General features: G+C 46.9%; 1 protein-coding gene across 1 annotated transcript in view; it reads left to right on the top strand.

Annotated features, from left to right (window-relative positions):
- ZMYND8 (zinc finger MYND-type containing 8) overlaps positions 1-12,134 on the top strand; it is a 125,100-nt gene that overhangs the window by 3,573 nt on the left and 109,393 nt on the right. The window contains exon 3 of the mRNA XM_080813054.1: positions 6,272-6,342. Within this exon, the coding sequence (XP_080669180.1) occupies positions 6,272-6,342 (71 nt within the window). The remainder of the gene's footprint in view (positions 1-6,271; positions 6,343-12,134) is intronic.

The following is a 12,134-nucleotide window of genomic DNA, read 5'->3' on the forward strand; positions in this document are numbered from 1 at the left end:
CCAGTTTCACTGGGGGGGGGGGGGAATGTTTGCATTGCAGCAGGACTAGGTAGGGACAGCAGTGCTGGCTTACAGAGCAGCCCAATGGGGCTCCTCTCTCCAGCCTTTGAACCAATAGACTTGGAGGAAAGGTTACAGATTGACAGTTGGAGTGGCCAGACTGAGAAAGGGCCTTCTGGAAGTTTCCACCATCTTTATTCCTTTTAGGAGAAGCCTCACTGCCAAGCTGAAGAGTTTCCTACATTCCAGTCCTGGGGCATTCCCTCCCCACCGCCCACCCCCCACCACCTCCTTTTTCTTCTTTACGTCAAGGTAGAGTGATCTTCTGCCCCAGTTACAAATTTCAGAAGGAGACACGGAACTTGGGCTGTTTCCCGTTTTCCTTCTGCCTCCTTAGTCCCTAAAGAGGATGCATCACAGCTGCAAGGAACAGACAGACAACACTGGAGCTTTTGATTCTTCTCTCTCTTTTTTTTCCTTCAAGACCCTCCAGGATGGATTCACTTTTCTGCTTTGGGAAATTAAGTGGCATTCACGTGGGGGAGGGGGAGTAACTGCTTTTATTAGCTCCAGAAAATGGTCAGTGTTCTGTCTGTAACTAGGAATTAATTATATATAATCACTCAGTAAACTTTCTACAGAGTTTTTCTAATTGCTGCGCATGAACATAGTTCGCCTGTTGGAGCTGCGTCCAGTTACTTTTATAATTAACAGCTCAAAGATTTGAGTCAGAAAGAAAGAAACAATGGGGCCTCTTGGATTATAAATTAGGGATGAAAACAATGGCTTTTTCTCTTTCTTTTCTTTTCTTTTCTTTTTTTCTGTCCTGTAACCCCTTTTCTCTTAAACAAAACATCCCCCCTTTTCTTTCCCTGGGAGAACCGTGGGGGAAAAACTTCTTCAGGTCTTAAATAGGAGAAGGGGGGGGGGAAATGAGTCACGTTTTAAAAAGCCGGGATGACAGTAACCCAGAACACCCTGGAGGCAAAGGTAGGTTTTTTTTATAAAAAGTCCAACCACTTCCAATGTGTGATCTCTTTGTTTCTTTTGCCTCCTTTCTCCCTCCTCTGTCCTGTGGCAGAGGCAACAAACATTTGTCAGCCGAGAGGCCCCAGATCTGGCTTTGCCTCTGGTTGACCCTGGAAAGAAAGGTAATGCAGAAGGCGCCTGGCCACCCCACAGCAGAGACTTAGGAAGGGAGGCCGTTTAGAAGTCCTTTCTCCTTGATCTTAAATGCAAAACAAGTGAGGATTCACCCTTGGCTCCAGGTTGCTAAGGCTCTGCTGCCCTTCCCCCCACTCCCCACTCTCCTTACAGATAAACAAGCAGGCGGGAGCCATGTCAGCAGTGCGGCTGGCTTTGCTGTCAGCCTGTCCCTCCTCATCAAGATTACCTACCTACCGGCCGGCGAGGAGCCAACCTCCCGTCCTTGCCCCGGCACAGCCTTGGGCACCATGCCCTCCTTTCTCCCCTGGAGCTAAAAAGCAGTCACCTTGAAACTCCCCACTCAGCGCCAGAGTGGTGAGGCCAATTCTCAGACCTGTACCAGTAAATTACATTATCCACTGCGAGGCTGCTGGTTCGGCCTCTGAAAGCGGGTTTTGCAAAACCCATTGTTAATTTTCAGGGCTCTGTTGGGGGTGGACAAAAATCTGATTTGTGAGTATCCCGTGCATTGGCTAAGCGAGTGTTTGACGGTTTTTTTTCTCCTGTGCAGACGCAGATTGTCTTTCCTTGAGGTTCACTGTCTTAGGACTGGCTGGGTGTTTGGTGGCCGTTTTCAGGCTTATAAACAGCCTTTTTCTTTTACCTTGGCCTCCGAACAGGGGTGCGTGCAGCCCTCTAGCTTGGCTTTCCAGATGGCTGCTGTCCTTGCCACACTTTGCTTTCACCTAGCTCCTTGTTGGTAGGGATGCAGAGCTGGTTTCTAATGTATCAAGAAGGGGGACTGGACTTGCCTCCCCCTCCCCAGCGTGCTCCCTTTAACATTTTTGCATTCGTGGAGACACCTGTCTGCCTGCCCTTTGAGCCACAGGGCTGCAGAATTCCTCACCTCCCACCCACCTAATTTGAGGGCAAGGGGGCCCCCATCTTCAGAGCCTCGTGTGGAAGGCTCAGGATCTCAAAGGAAAGGGTTTTCCTCAGGAACCTGTGACTTCACAAACTCCCCCTGTCATTGCAGATTTTTTTTTTTCTTTTTTTTTTTTTAAGCTTCTAAACGTTGGGTTGTTGGTGTCCTTTGGTTGAGCTTTTCCTAGTTCTGATATTTAGGAAGGTGGCTTTGAAGCTGGCAGGGCTGCTTCCACAAGAGAGCCGCAGCTATTGAACAACCTGCTACCATTTTAGCTTCAATACAGGAATGAGGCAGTGTTGCCAGACGCCATTTTAAGAATCCTGCATAAATAGCTTAGCTCCCGATGACTCTGCCTGTTTTAGGTGAGTGTTACATAAAGCTGCTCTGCTAACCATTCCCTCCCCCCCACCCCCAATTTAAAAAAAAAAAAATTAATTGCAGATTTAGGGAAGCATGGTTTTCTTATTTTGACGTTCACTCTTTTGTGATCTAGCAGAGGAAGATGTTGTGTCTTGGGGATTAAATATTTCTTACAGCCTGGACCAGTTTGGTATTTTGAATGAAAGTAAAAAGCTACAGGAAAAGTCCTTGCGAATGATGCATGATTCTTGGAATTGCCGTGCGATGAGAGCTTCCTCTGTAGAACTAGAGTCTTGTGCATGCTGGTTATATATTCTAGCTGGGTTAGATATTCTTGGTTAAAAGTCAAATAGTAGGGGCACTTGGGGAAAGGAAATGTCTGGGCATTGTGTATCCAGGCTTTTTTTTTTTTTTTTTTCTTTTTTCTCTCCTGTCAAAACTAGATGGTTTTTTCTTTCTTTCTCTCTCTCTTTTGGAAAGTGTTGAGGGGATGGCATTCCTGGGACTTACGGACCAGCCCTGAGTCCTCAGAATTAATAGTCAGAGGGCTTAAAACATCTTGGAGGTGATGCACTTCTTCTGCAACTTTTAATTGCTCTTTTTCAATGCGTGCAGGTTAAGAAGCAAGCCTGGGTTTTCTTGCTCAGGCACTGGGGGACACATCTTTTATTCTTTCTGGGACCGGATGGGCAAGTCTTGGTCGTATTTGCAGACGCTGTTATTTCTTCTTTAATTGCCTGAAACGTATCAGTTTGTGAAATCCAGAGGCAAGTGACTTAGGGTAAATGTGAGTGTGAGAGGGGTGGCAGTGGGAACAGACAATGTATACAACTAGTTGATGGTGTATTTTCCTATTGGGGTGAAAGGCTGTTGTTCGGTTTTCAGCTAATTCTACCCTTTTCTTTAGTGGGCCCCCAGCCTCCCCAGTGGACCTTAAAAAAAAAAAAGTAACGTCAGTTTGAAACAAGGGCTTGTTGTTCCATTGTTTTTGATTTAAATAATTGGGGTTGCTGGAAGCTAGCAGATAGGAAAGATGCTGTGTATTTTCTAAGACTTTAATGTGTTAATGACAAGAGTTCAAAGTCTTTTCTCCAGGTGCAGCTGCCTTTCCTTTTTAACAATTATTGTTATTTGACTTTTTTTTCTTCCCTCCAAACGACTGAACAGTTTTTAACCTAAATTGACCATGATCTGTGGATCATTCAGACAGGTACAGATCTTTTCTCACTACCACTTTTGATGTAATAGTCATAATTTTTTTTTTCCTAATAACATACCAGTCCTTAACACTGAACCAAAAAAAAAAAAAAAAAAAAAAAAAACAACAACCACCAAAAAAAACTGAGATCAGCGGTGTAGAAAAAAGGAAGTCCCTTTAGATGTGGCTGTTCAGTATGACTCATTTTGCATTCTGGTCTTTGCTCTTGTAAGTGAAGTTTTTTTCCCTTTTAACGCAGAGACACTGCAATTTCCTTTAGTCAAATGCAAGTTATTGTGTGTGTGTGCGCGCGTGCATGTGCGTGCATGGGTTCCCTTTGAAAGGATGGCTTGCTGATTTGCAAAAAAAGATGGTTTTCTGAAATTGTGCTCGAAATCCTTGGCTGAAGCTGGTGGTGCTGTTGCTAAAGTTAGGTGATTATGGGGCCCACTTGTACTACTTGGAAAGATAAAACCGCTTCACTTTTTTCCCCTCTTTTCTGCAGCAGCAAATAGCCACCACCTAACTAGTTTGCATTTGTCCGGCTTCTCAGCAGCATCCCTGCGTGAAGGACTCCCTCTCCTCCTGGGCTCCCACAAGCCAAATAATTGTTCTCGGGAATGCAGTCCTCCATGATCAATACACCTTCGAATGTTTTCATCACTGCAGAAATCCTTCAGTTGGGTTTTAAGGGCTCTGTTCTGCGTAACTGCTTTATCACTGTACCTTTGGGTGGGATCCCAGATGAGCATTTTTCTCTGTCCCTCAGAATAAGGGATCGGTTGCAGGAACTTTAGGATTTCACAGATTTCATTTCAGAGAGGGAAGCAGAATTCTAGTGGCTAGAAAGATCAAGGTTGCTATTTGTTCTTTTCAAGTTGACCATCTCCCCGTCGCTGAGGGCTGCTTGATAGATGTGTACATTTTTTTATGAAAATGTATTTCCAGTCACCCCAGGCAAGAAACCATCAGCAAGTACTCATCTGGGCTGTGTGTGTGTTGCTGGCAGAGTGTGTTTCTGAGTTGAGAATGTCTCTGAAGTTGGAGTAAAAGTATTCGTGCTAAGATCACCTTCCACAAATCACCTCGTAATATTGCATGTTAGCGAAGTGTTTAAATTTAAGAGTCTGCTTCTGATGGAAACCATTTGTGACAAAATGCCAGTTGTTTCTTTGGCGATTGGTGTCACAGCTTTCTCCACGGACACAGTGTAAATGAAATTGTTCATAGGGTTCCGTATCAGAGCGGTTAATGTGCTAATATTCCAGTTTCAAACTACCTTTCTTCTCTCTGCTGGGACTAGTTACGTTTGAGGTGTGGAAGTTCTTCTAATTTTATTCTGAGCTGTCATTTCTTCCTTTCTGTCTGGTTCCCATCACGAGTCCTCTTGCCCTGTCCTACATGGCTCTCTCCTAAAGCCATCCCCATCGAACTCTGAGGTTCCAGGCCTTTTCGGACTCATCTTTTGTCTTGTCACAGTCTCAGACCACGGAACACAGAAGGGACATTCTCATCCTTCCTCTCTTGCTCAGCCCTCCCTCCAGTCCTGGCTTTGAGTCTTCCAAATGGAAAATTCCGGCCGTATCAATTGGTGATGCACCCATTTTCTTCATGGTGAATCACAGGCTGATGGAGTTGCCGCTAAGAGTACTTTGCTCATATTCTTATCACTTCATTGTCAGCCCGAAGGCTTGGAAGGTTCCAGCACCTCAAACATTTTGCACCTGTAAATAAGCAGAACTCTACTGGCTTGCCTGGAAGGTGTGTGTAGGGGGTGGGGGTGGGGGGAGACATATGAAGTGGTCTGTATTCTATTCAAGGGGAGTTCCAGCTGAGAGAGTGAGAGAAGATTCTGGTGGACCTTCCCAGCCAAGGGGCCTGCTTCCTGCTACCCATCCCCCCTCAACCCCCATCTCTCAGCCTGTCTTTTAAATAATCCTTCCTCATTCCACTTTTGTGGTGGGGGATAATTAGTCACAGCTCAAGAGTGCTGAATGCTTTCTCTAAGCCATGCGTGCAACAGAGAGGAAACATCCAGGGGATGGGGGTATGGATACCCCAAGCCTAATTCCTGGGATAAGTGGTTTGAATGTTCTGAGACCAGGCCTTTTGCTTTTACCTGGGCATATTCTCCCACTTTGCAGGTTAACCTATATATATATGTTTTTCCTGTTCGGCCTCATTGGGAGATTGTAAGTATTAGCCGGGAGGTCCGGGAAGTGCTCTCTGCCTTGCAGAATTCAGAGATCAGAACTCAGGGTACCCTGCGAACCACCTCCAACCTGAACCTGGTGTTAACAAGGGGTAACTTGTTTACTTGCTGGCTGGGTTCTCATTGGCCCACGGGGGCAGATTGTAATTGTGTGTCTAAAAATGTGCTTTTTTTTTTTTTGCATCCCCCAACAGCATGACAACTGGAATAGTAATTTGACTTAAAAAAAGAACAATCTAGTGGTTTGAAGAACTCCTTTAGGAGTCTTAGCACATTGTTGAAAATCCAGTGTGGGGGTTCCCCCCCCCGCCAGCCCTGCATAAGGATGGGGGATTGTCTTCAATGTGGGTTTGTTAGAGTTTATAGCGGCCCCCATGGGGCAAGTTCTCAGTCTACCTAAACGTGAACATAATTTGCTCTGTTTCAGCTTGGCCGAAGAGGAAATAAAAACTGAACAGGAGGTGGTAGAGGGCATGGATATCTCTACTCGCTCCAAAGGTGAGTAAAAATCTTGTATTATCTATTCCTGAGCAGAGGAGGAAATTGGAATTTCTTTTTCTGGTTGTCGTCGTGCAGTGAAGTGTGGCTTCAGCTCCGTGGCTGTAACACTCCTCCGGTTTTGAGAGGAACATTTGATGGATGGGCCTAATTTGTGGAGAAATCCTCTCCTTTTGATTTTCTTTCCCTGGGTGTCTGTGTAGGTCTCTGCCTGTTGGGGGTGGGCATGGGGATTGTCCCCTCAGTAAATTTTATGAGTGTATCATGACCGAGGGGGAGGGTGGCTCGCTGCCTCTCTGCAGGGTGACTTTCAGGAATTCACCATTTAAATAGAGAATGTTCTAGAAGCAACCAGAGTGTCCAGTTGCTGCTGGGTTTCTGATTTTAAACAGGCCTCTTTGGAATCACGGAAGTGAAACAAAGTTGGCTCACTTCCTTGGAAAATGGTGGTCTTGGTTAGAGATAAAGAGGAAATGTAGGACTTTCTGGAATGCTGGGGCCAGTGTTTGCATTTAGGGCAAAAGTTAGCAAATTAGAGCAAACACGGATGTTTGTTTTAATTCGGAATCTAGACTCCTCAAAAGGATCATCATCATCATCTTTTTTTTTCTTAAGATTTTTGTGTATTTGACAGCAGAGATCACAAGTAGGCAAAGAGGCAGGTAGAGAGAGGAGGAAGCAGGCTCCCTGCTGAGCAGAGAGCCCAATGTGAGGCTCGATCCCAGGACCTTGAGATCATGACCTGAGCCGAAGGCAGAGGCTTTAACCCACAGAGCCACCCAGGCGCCCCTCCTCAAAATCTTCTCATTGTACTCTTAATTGTACTTCTAATTGTACTTTTCATCTGGTCTGTGTGAGATTGTAGGAGGCTTCCCAGAAGGAAGTAGTTACTCAGTTTTTGTCTTCAGGGTGTTTTTAGGAATGAGCTACTGGAGCATTTTCCACATCTTTGGTTGATGAAAATGCTCATTTCCAAGCTTCATGGTTGTACTAAGGTGAGGATATTCCTTCGACAAGTCTCTGAGTGTCTGCTCTGAGCTGAGGGATACAGGGGAGGTAGGGAGGGCTGGGGGGAGGGCTATTAGACTCTGCCAGAAAGATTCTAGATCTTTCTAGAATCCAGCCAGAGAGCATTATAAGAAGTGGCTCCCTAGAGGTATCTAAAACAACAAAGCTTTTTGAGGCTTTTTATAAGATAGCCCTTTCATTTGGCACAAAGATGAGGGTCAGATAATGAGGACTGTGAAGTGGAGGCTGGCTGTTGTTGGGGCCTGGCCTCAGATGGGGGGGCGGCATGGTTTGGCGGGGTGTGTGGGGGTGCCCTAGGTGAGAAGGTCAAGCTGCCGGGGTGGGTGGTCTGTGCCTGAGCAATGGAGAAGCAGACTGAAGCGTTGTGGCTGGTGGGCCTCGTCAGAGAGCTGCTGCCTCTTCATCGCAGCTCCTCCCCCCACCCCTGCGAGGCCAGCAGCACCTGTAATGATCAGGAGAGCTATGGGGAAGTTTTGAGCAAGTAAAGAACCTTCCCGAAGAAGGGTCTTGAGACGGTTTCTGATGATCGAGCATGTCCCATTCCCCTTGTGGTCAGAATGGAATTTGGGACAGCGAGACCAGAGAGTGGGACATGGAGATCTTTGTCCTTCCTGGGCTCCTCACTTGCACGTTTTCTGTCTCTGCCCCTTCATGTTCTTTTTTTTTTTTTTTTAAAGGTTTTATTTATTTATTTGACAGACAGAGACCACAGGTAGGCAGAGGCAGGCAGAGAGAGAGTGGGTGAAGCAGGCTCCCTGCTGAGCAGAGAGCCCGATGCGGGGCTTGATCCCAGGACGCTGGGATCATGACCTGAGCCGAAGGCAGAGGCTTAAACCACTGAGCCACCCAGGCGCCCCAGCCCCTTCATGTTCTTATCTTTAAAATGGGGTGTTGGGTCAGATTCTAAGATCCTTCCACCTTGGGCCTCTCTTGTAGAGGTAACGCTCACTGACCGTATTTACGAAGGCTGTGTTTGTATCAGGGCCTTTTCTTGAATTATTTTAGTCCCCTTAGGAGGTGGGAGGTGTTGTTCCCACTTTGCAGGTGAGGACACTGAGGCTCTGCCTAGCAACCCGATGGTAAATATCGGATGGGATCCAACCGAGAGATTGGCTACCGCCAAGGCGGTGCTTCCTTCCTGGGCACTCAGTGCTTGGAATGCCCCGTTGGTCGATATGGAGACTTTCCTTCTTCTTCTCTCTCTGTTTTTAAAAAGATTTTATTTATTTATTTATATTTATTTATTTATTTATTTATTTATTTGCCAGAGAGGGAGGGAGGGAGGGAGGGAGGGAGGGAGAGAGAGAGAGAATGTGTGCACATGCGCACAAGGGTTGGGCGGGGCAGGGAGCAGCAGCCAGAGGGAGAAGCAGATTCCCTGCTGAGCAAGGAGCCCAATGTGGGACTCAATCCCAGGACCCTGGGGTCATGACCTGAGCCAAAGGCAGATGCTTACCCTGCTGAGCCATCAGGCATCCCTGTGGAGACTTTTCCAAAAGGGTCAGACTCAGGGATCATCCATCAGGGTGGGAGGCCCACTTTGCTCAGAGCCCCCCATCCTGGGTGGGAGAGCCCTCCTCTCATCTTTCAGAGCCCCCTGGATGCTCCTAGGTCTTCACCAGCTTGTATCTCCCAGTGACTGTGGCACCTGAAGGGACGATCCCCCTAGGTGCCCTTGTTTGATTGTCCCACTCTGGTCCTCTCCCTACAGCAGCCAGGGTGCTCTTAGAAGACGGATCAGATGGGGCTCATCTTGCGAACTCCTTCCACTGACCTTCTAGTGCCCTTCGGCTCAAGTTGGAGGTCACTGTGGCCTCCCGACCTGGGTCAACCCACTTACCTTCATTCACCCTCTGACCTTCTGTTGGGAGTCTACCAGGTTCTCTCCCCGACTTTGCTTCAGCTGCCAACCTCCTTCCCCTCTGGTCCCTCTCGGGGGCCCTGTGTGTCCTGTGTCCTTTGCTGGGAACGTGCCACTCTGGGCCCTGCTGCCTCTTTCTTATCTGTCAGATTCATCGTTAAGACCCCCTCTCCCAGAGGCCTCTGTTGGCCACCCAGTCCGGAGGAGCCATTTCATCATTTTCTGTTATATTTTTAAAAGTAACTTGTAATTTTAGAGCGGTTTTAGGTTTCTGGATAAGTCGGGAAGATGGTACAGTGTGTTCCCATGTCACCCCTCCCACTCCCCGCACAACCGTGCACACTGATAGCTTTTCCCCGTTATAAACATCGCAACTAGCATGGTGCCTCTGGCACAGTTGATGAGTCTCTGTTGGTATGTCCTTATCAACTACAGTCTGGACGTTGTTCAGATTCCCTTGGGTTTTCTACTGAGGTCGCTTTTCTGTTCTGAAGTCCCACCCAGTAAACCAGCTTACATATAGTTAGGGATCCCTAAGTCTTCTCTGAGAAGGCTGTCAGTTTCTCAGACTTCCCTTGTTTCTGTTGACCTTGATAGTTTGGAGGAGTACTGGCGCCGGTATTCTGTGGGATGTCCCTCAGTTGGGGTTTATCTGATGTCTTCCTCACGACCAGACTCTGGGGGACTGGGATTGCGGGTTTTTTGGAGGAAGAGCACAGAGTAAAGTAGCATTTTCATCACATCGCATCATATCAAGGATAAGGGTACATTAAGAGAAAAGGATTTATGCATTTATTTTTAGAGAGAGAGCAAGAGGGGTGGGAGGGACAGAGTAGGAGAGAGAATCTTTTTTTTTTTTAAAGATTTTATTTATTTATTTGACAGACAGAGATCACAAGTAGGCAGAGAGGCAGGCAGAGAGAGAGGGGGGAAGCAGGCTCCCTGCTGAGCAGAGAGCCCGATGTGGGGCTTGATCCCAGGACCCTGGGATCATGACCTGAGCCGAAGGCAGAGGCTTTAACCCACTGAACCACCCAGGCACCCCGGGAGAGAGAGAATCTTAAAGCAGACTCTCCACTCATCGGGGCAGGGAGGGGAAGGTGGGGAGTCCAACATGGGACTTGATCCCATGACCCTGAGATCATGGCCTGAGCTGAAATCAAGTCAACTACTCAGGCGCCCCTCATGGTACCTCTCCCGGGTGTGCTTTCTTTAAACTTTTTTTTTTTTTTTTTTAAAGATTTTACTGATTTATTTGATAGACAGAGATCCCAGGACCCTGAGATCATGACCTGAGCTGAAGGTAGAGGCTTAACCCATTGAGCCACCCAGGCACTCACCGGATGTGCTTTCTTGCTGGTGCTGTCGATCTTGACCACCTGCCTGGCTGGGCCAGGTCACCAGCCTCCTGTGCCGGATTCTTCATAAGGAGGTCACGACACCCACCAACACCTACTGAGTGGGGGTTACACTTTACCTCCTTAGGCCAGAGCTTGTACCCAGATTATTTGGAATTCTTCCCTTTGAGAGATTTGTCCCAGTTATTTGTTAGTCATTTGTAGCAGCACGACACTGTTATTTCAAACCTTGGGTTGTAGTCCGTTCGGCTTCCTACTTATTTTGTTGCTCAAGATGTTCTAGCTCTAAGGGTGTGCCTGGCTGGCTTAGTCGGTGAAACGTGTGACTCTTGATCTCAGGGTTGTGAGTCTGAGCCCCACGCTGTGTGTAGAGATCATTTAAAAATAAAATCTTTGAAAAGATGGTCCAGCTTAGGCCAGGAGGAGCCCTTTCATTATCTCCTGTGTGTGTTCCTTTGTTATCAGTGGGGTTGATGGGTTGGTTGACTAACTTGACCGATTGAACGCTTTCTCACTTTTAGCCACTAAAAGATGCACTGGGCTCATCTTGTATATTTTCTGCTTCAGCCCTGGATTTAGCCAATTTCCCTTGGGCACCCTGGTTCCTTTTACTGGAGCGTAGCATTGGAAACCAAGCTCTGGTTCCTCAGTGTGCTTGTTGCCACGGAGATGTCTCTGTTTCTTGGTCCTCTTGGCCAACAGAGCAGGGAAACGTCTGTGTGTACACTGACCCGTGTGTATACACATGACTCTAACGATTTCTCTATCTACATTAAACTGCACATGAGTTCGTACACTTGTCTCCAGTTCTGATCCATGACATGTGGATCATTACCCCGTTCTCCTCTCCCTTGTCTATAACCTCTCAATCCTGGGCTGAGAAAGCTGCCTCTTACCATCTGCCATGTGTTTACTGCTTTCTGGTACATTTTAACTCTTAATCATCAGTATACAGCTTGATAAACTTAAACACACGTATACACTTGTGGGACCACAACCCACAGATCGAGAGAATTGAACATTTATGGCATGCCAGAAGGCTCCTCAAACTCACTCCGGATTTTCTTTATAGCCCTCTCTGTGACCTTGTACTTCCTATTTGTTTATTGATAGTCTCCTCTGCTGGAGTGTAGGCTCCCTCTCTCTCCAGCCTCTCTAGCCTGCGGTGTTCAACCACTCCCTTCCATTTGAGAAGCGGGGTGGCACAGAGGTTTATTTATTGATTTTATTTTATTATTATTATTTTTTGCATTATTTTATTTCTCAGAGAGAGCACAAGCAGGGGGAGCAGCAGGCAGAGGGAGAGGCAGACTTGTGCCGCTGAGCAAGGAGCCCGGTGAGGAGGACTCGATCCCAGGACCCTAGAAGGCAGACACTAACCGGACTGAGCCACCCATGTGTTTCAGTATAGAGATTAAAAAAAAAAAAAAAAAAGAAAAGAAAAACAACCTTTTCTGGAGCCGGACTCCTTGGGCTCCCTGTCTGGCCTGCCCCTTGTCTGGGTTATTTTTTTTATTTTATTTATTTATTTTTAAAGATTTTAT

Source organism: Martes martes, assembly GCF_963455335.1.
Source record: "Martes martes genome assembly, chromosome: 9".
Lineage (NCBI taxonomy): Eukaryota > Metazoa > Chordata > Mammalia > Carnivora > Mustelidae > Martes > Martes martes.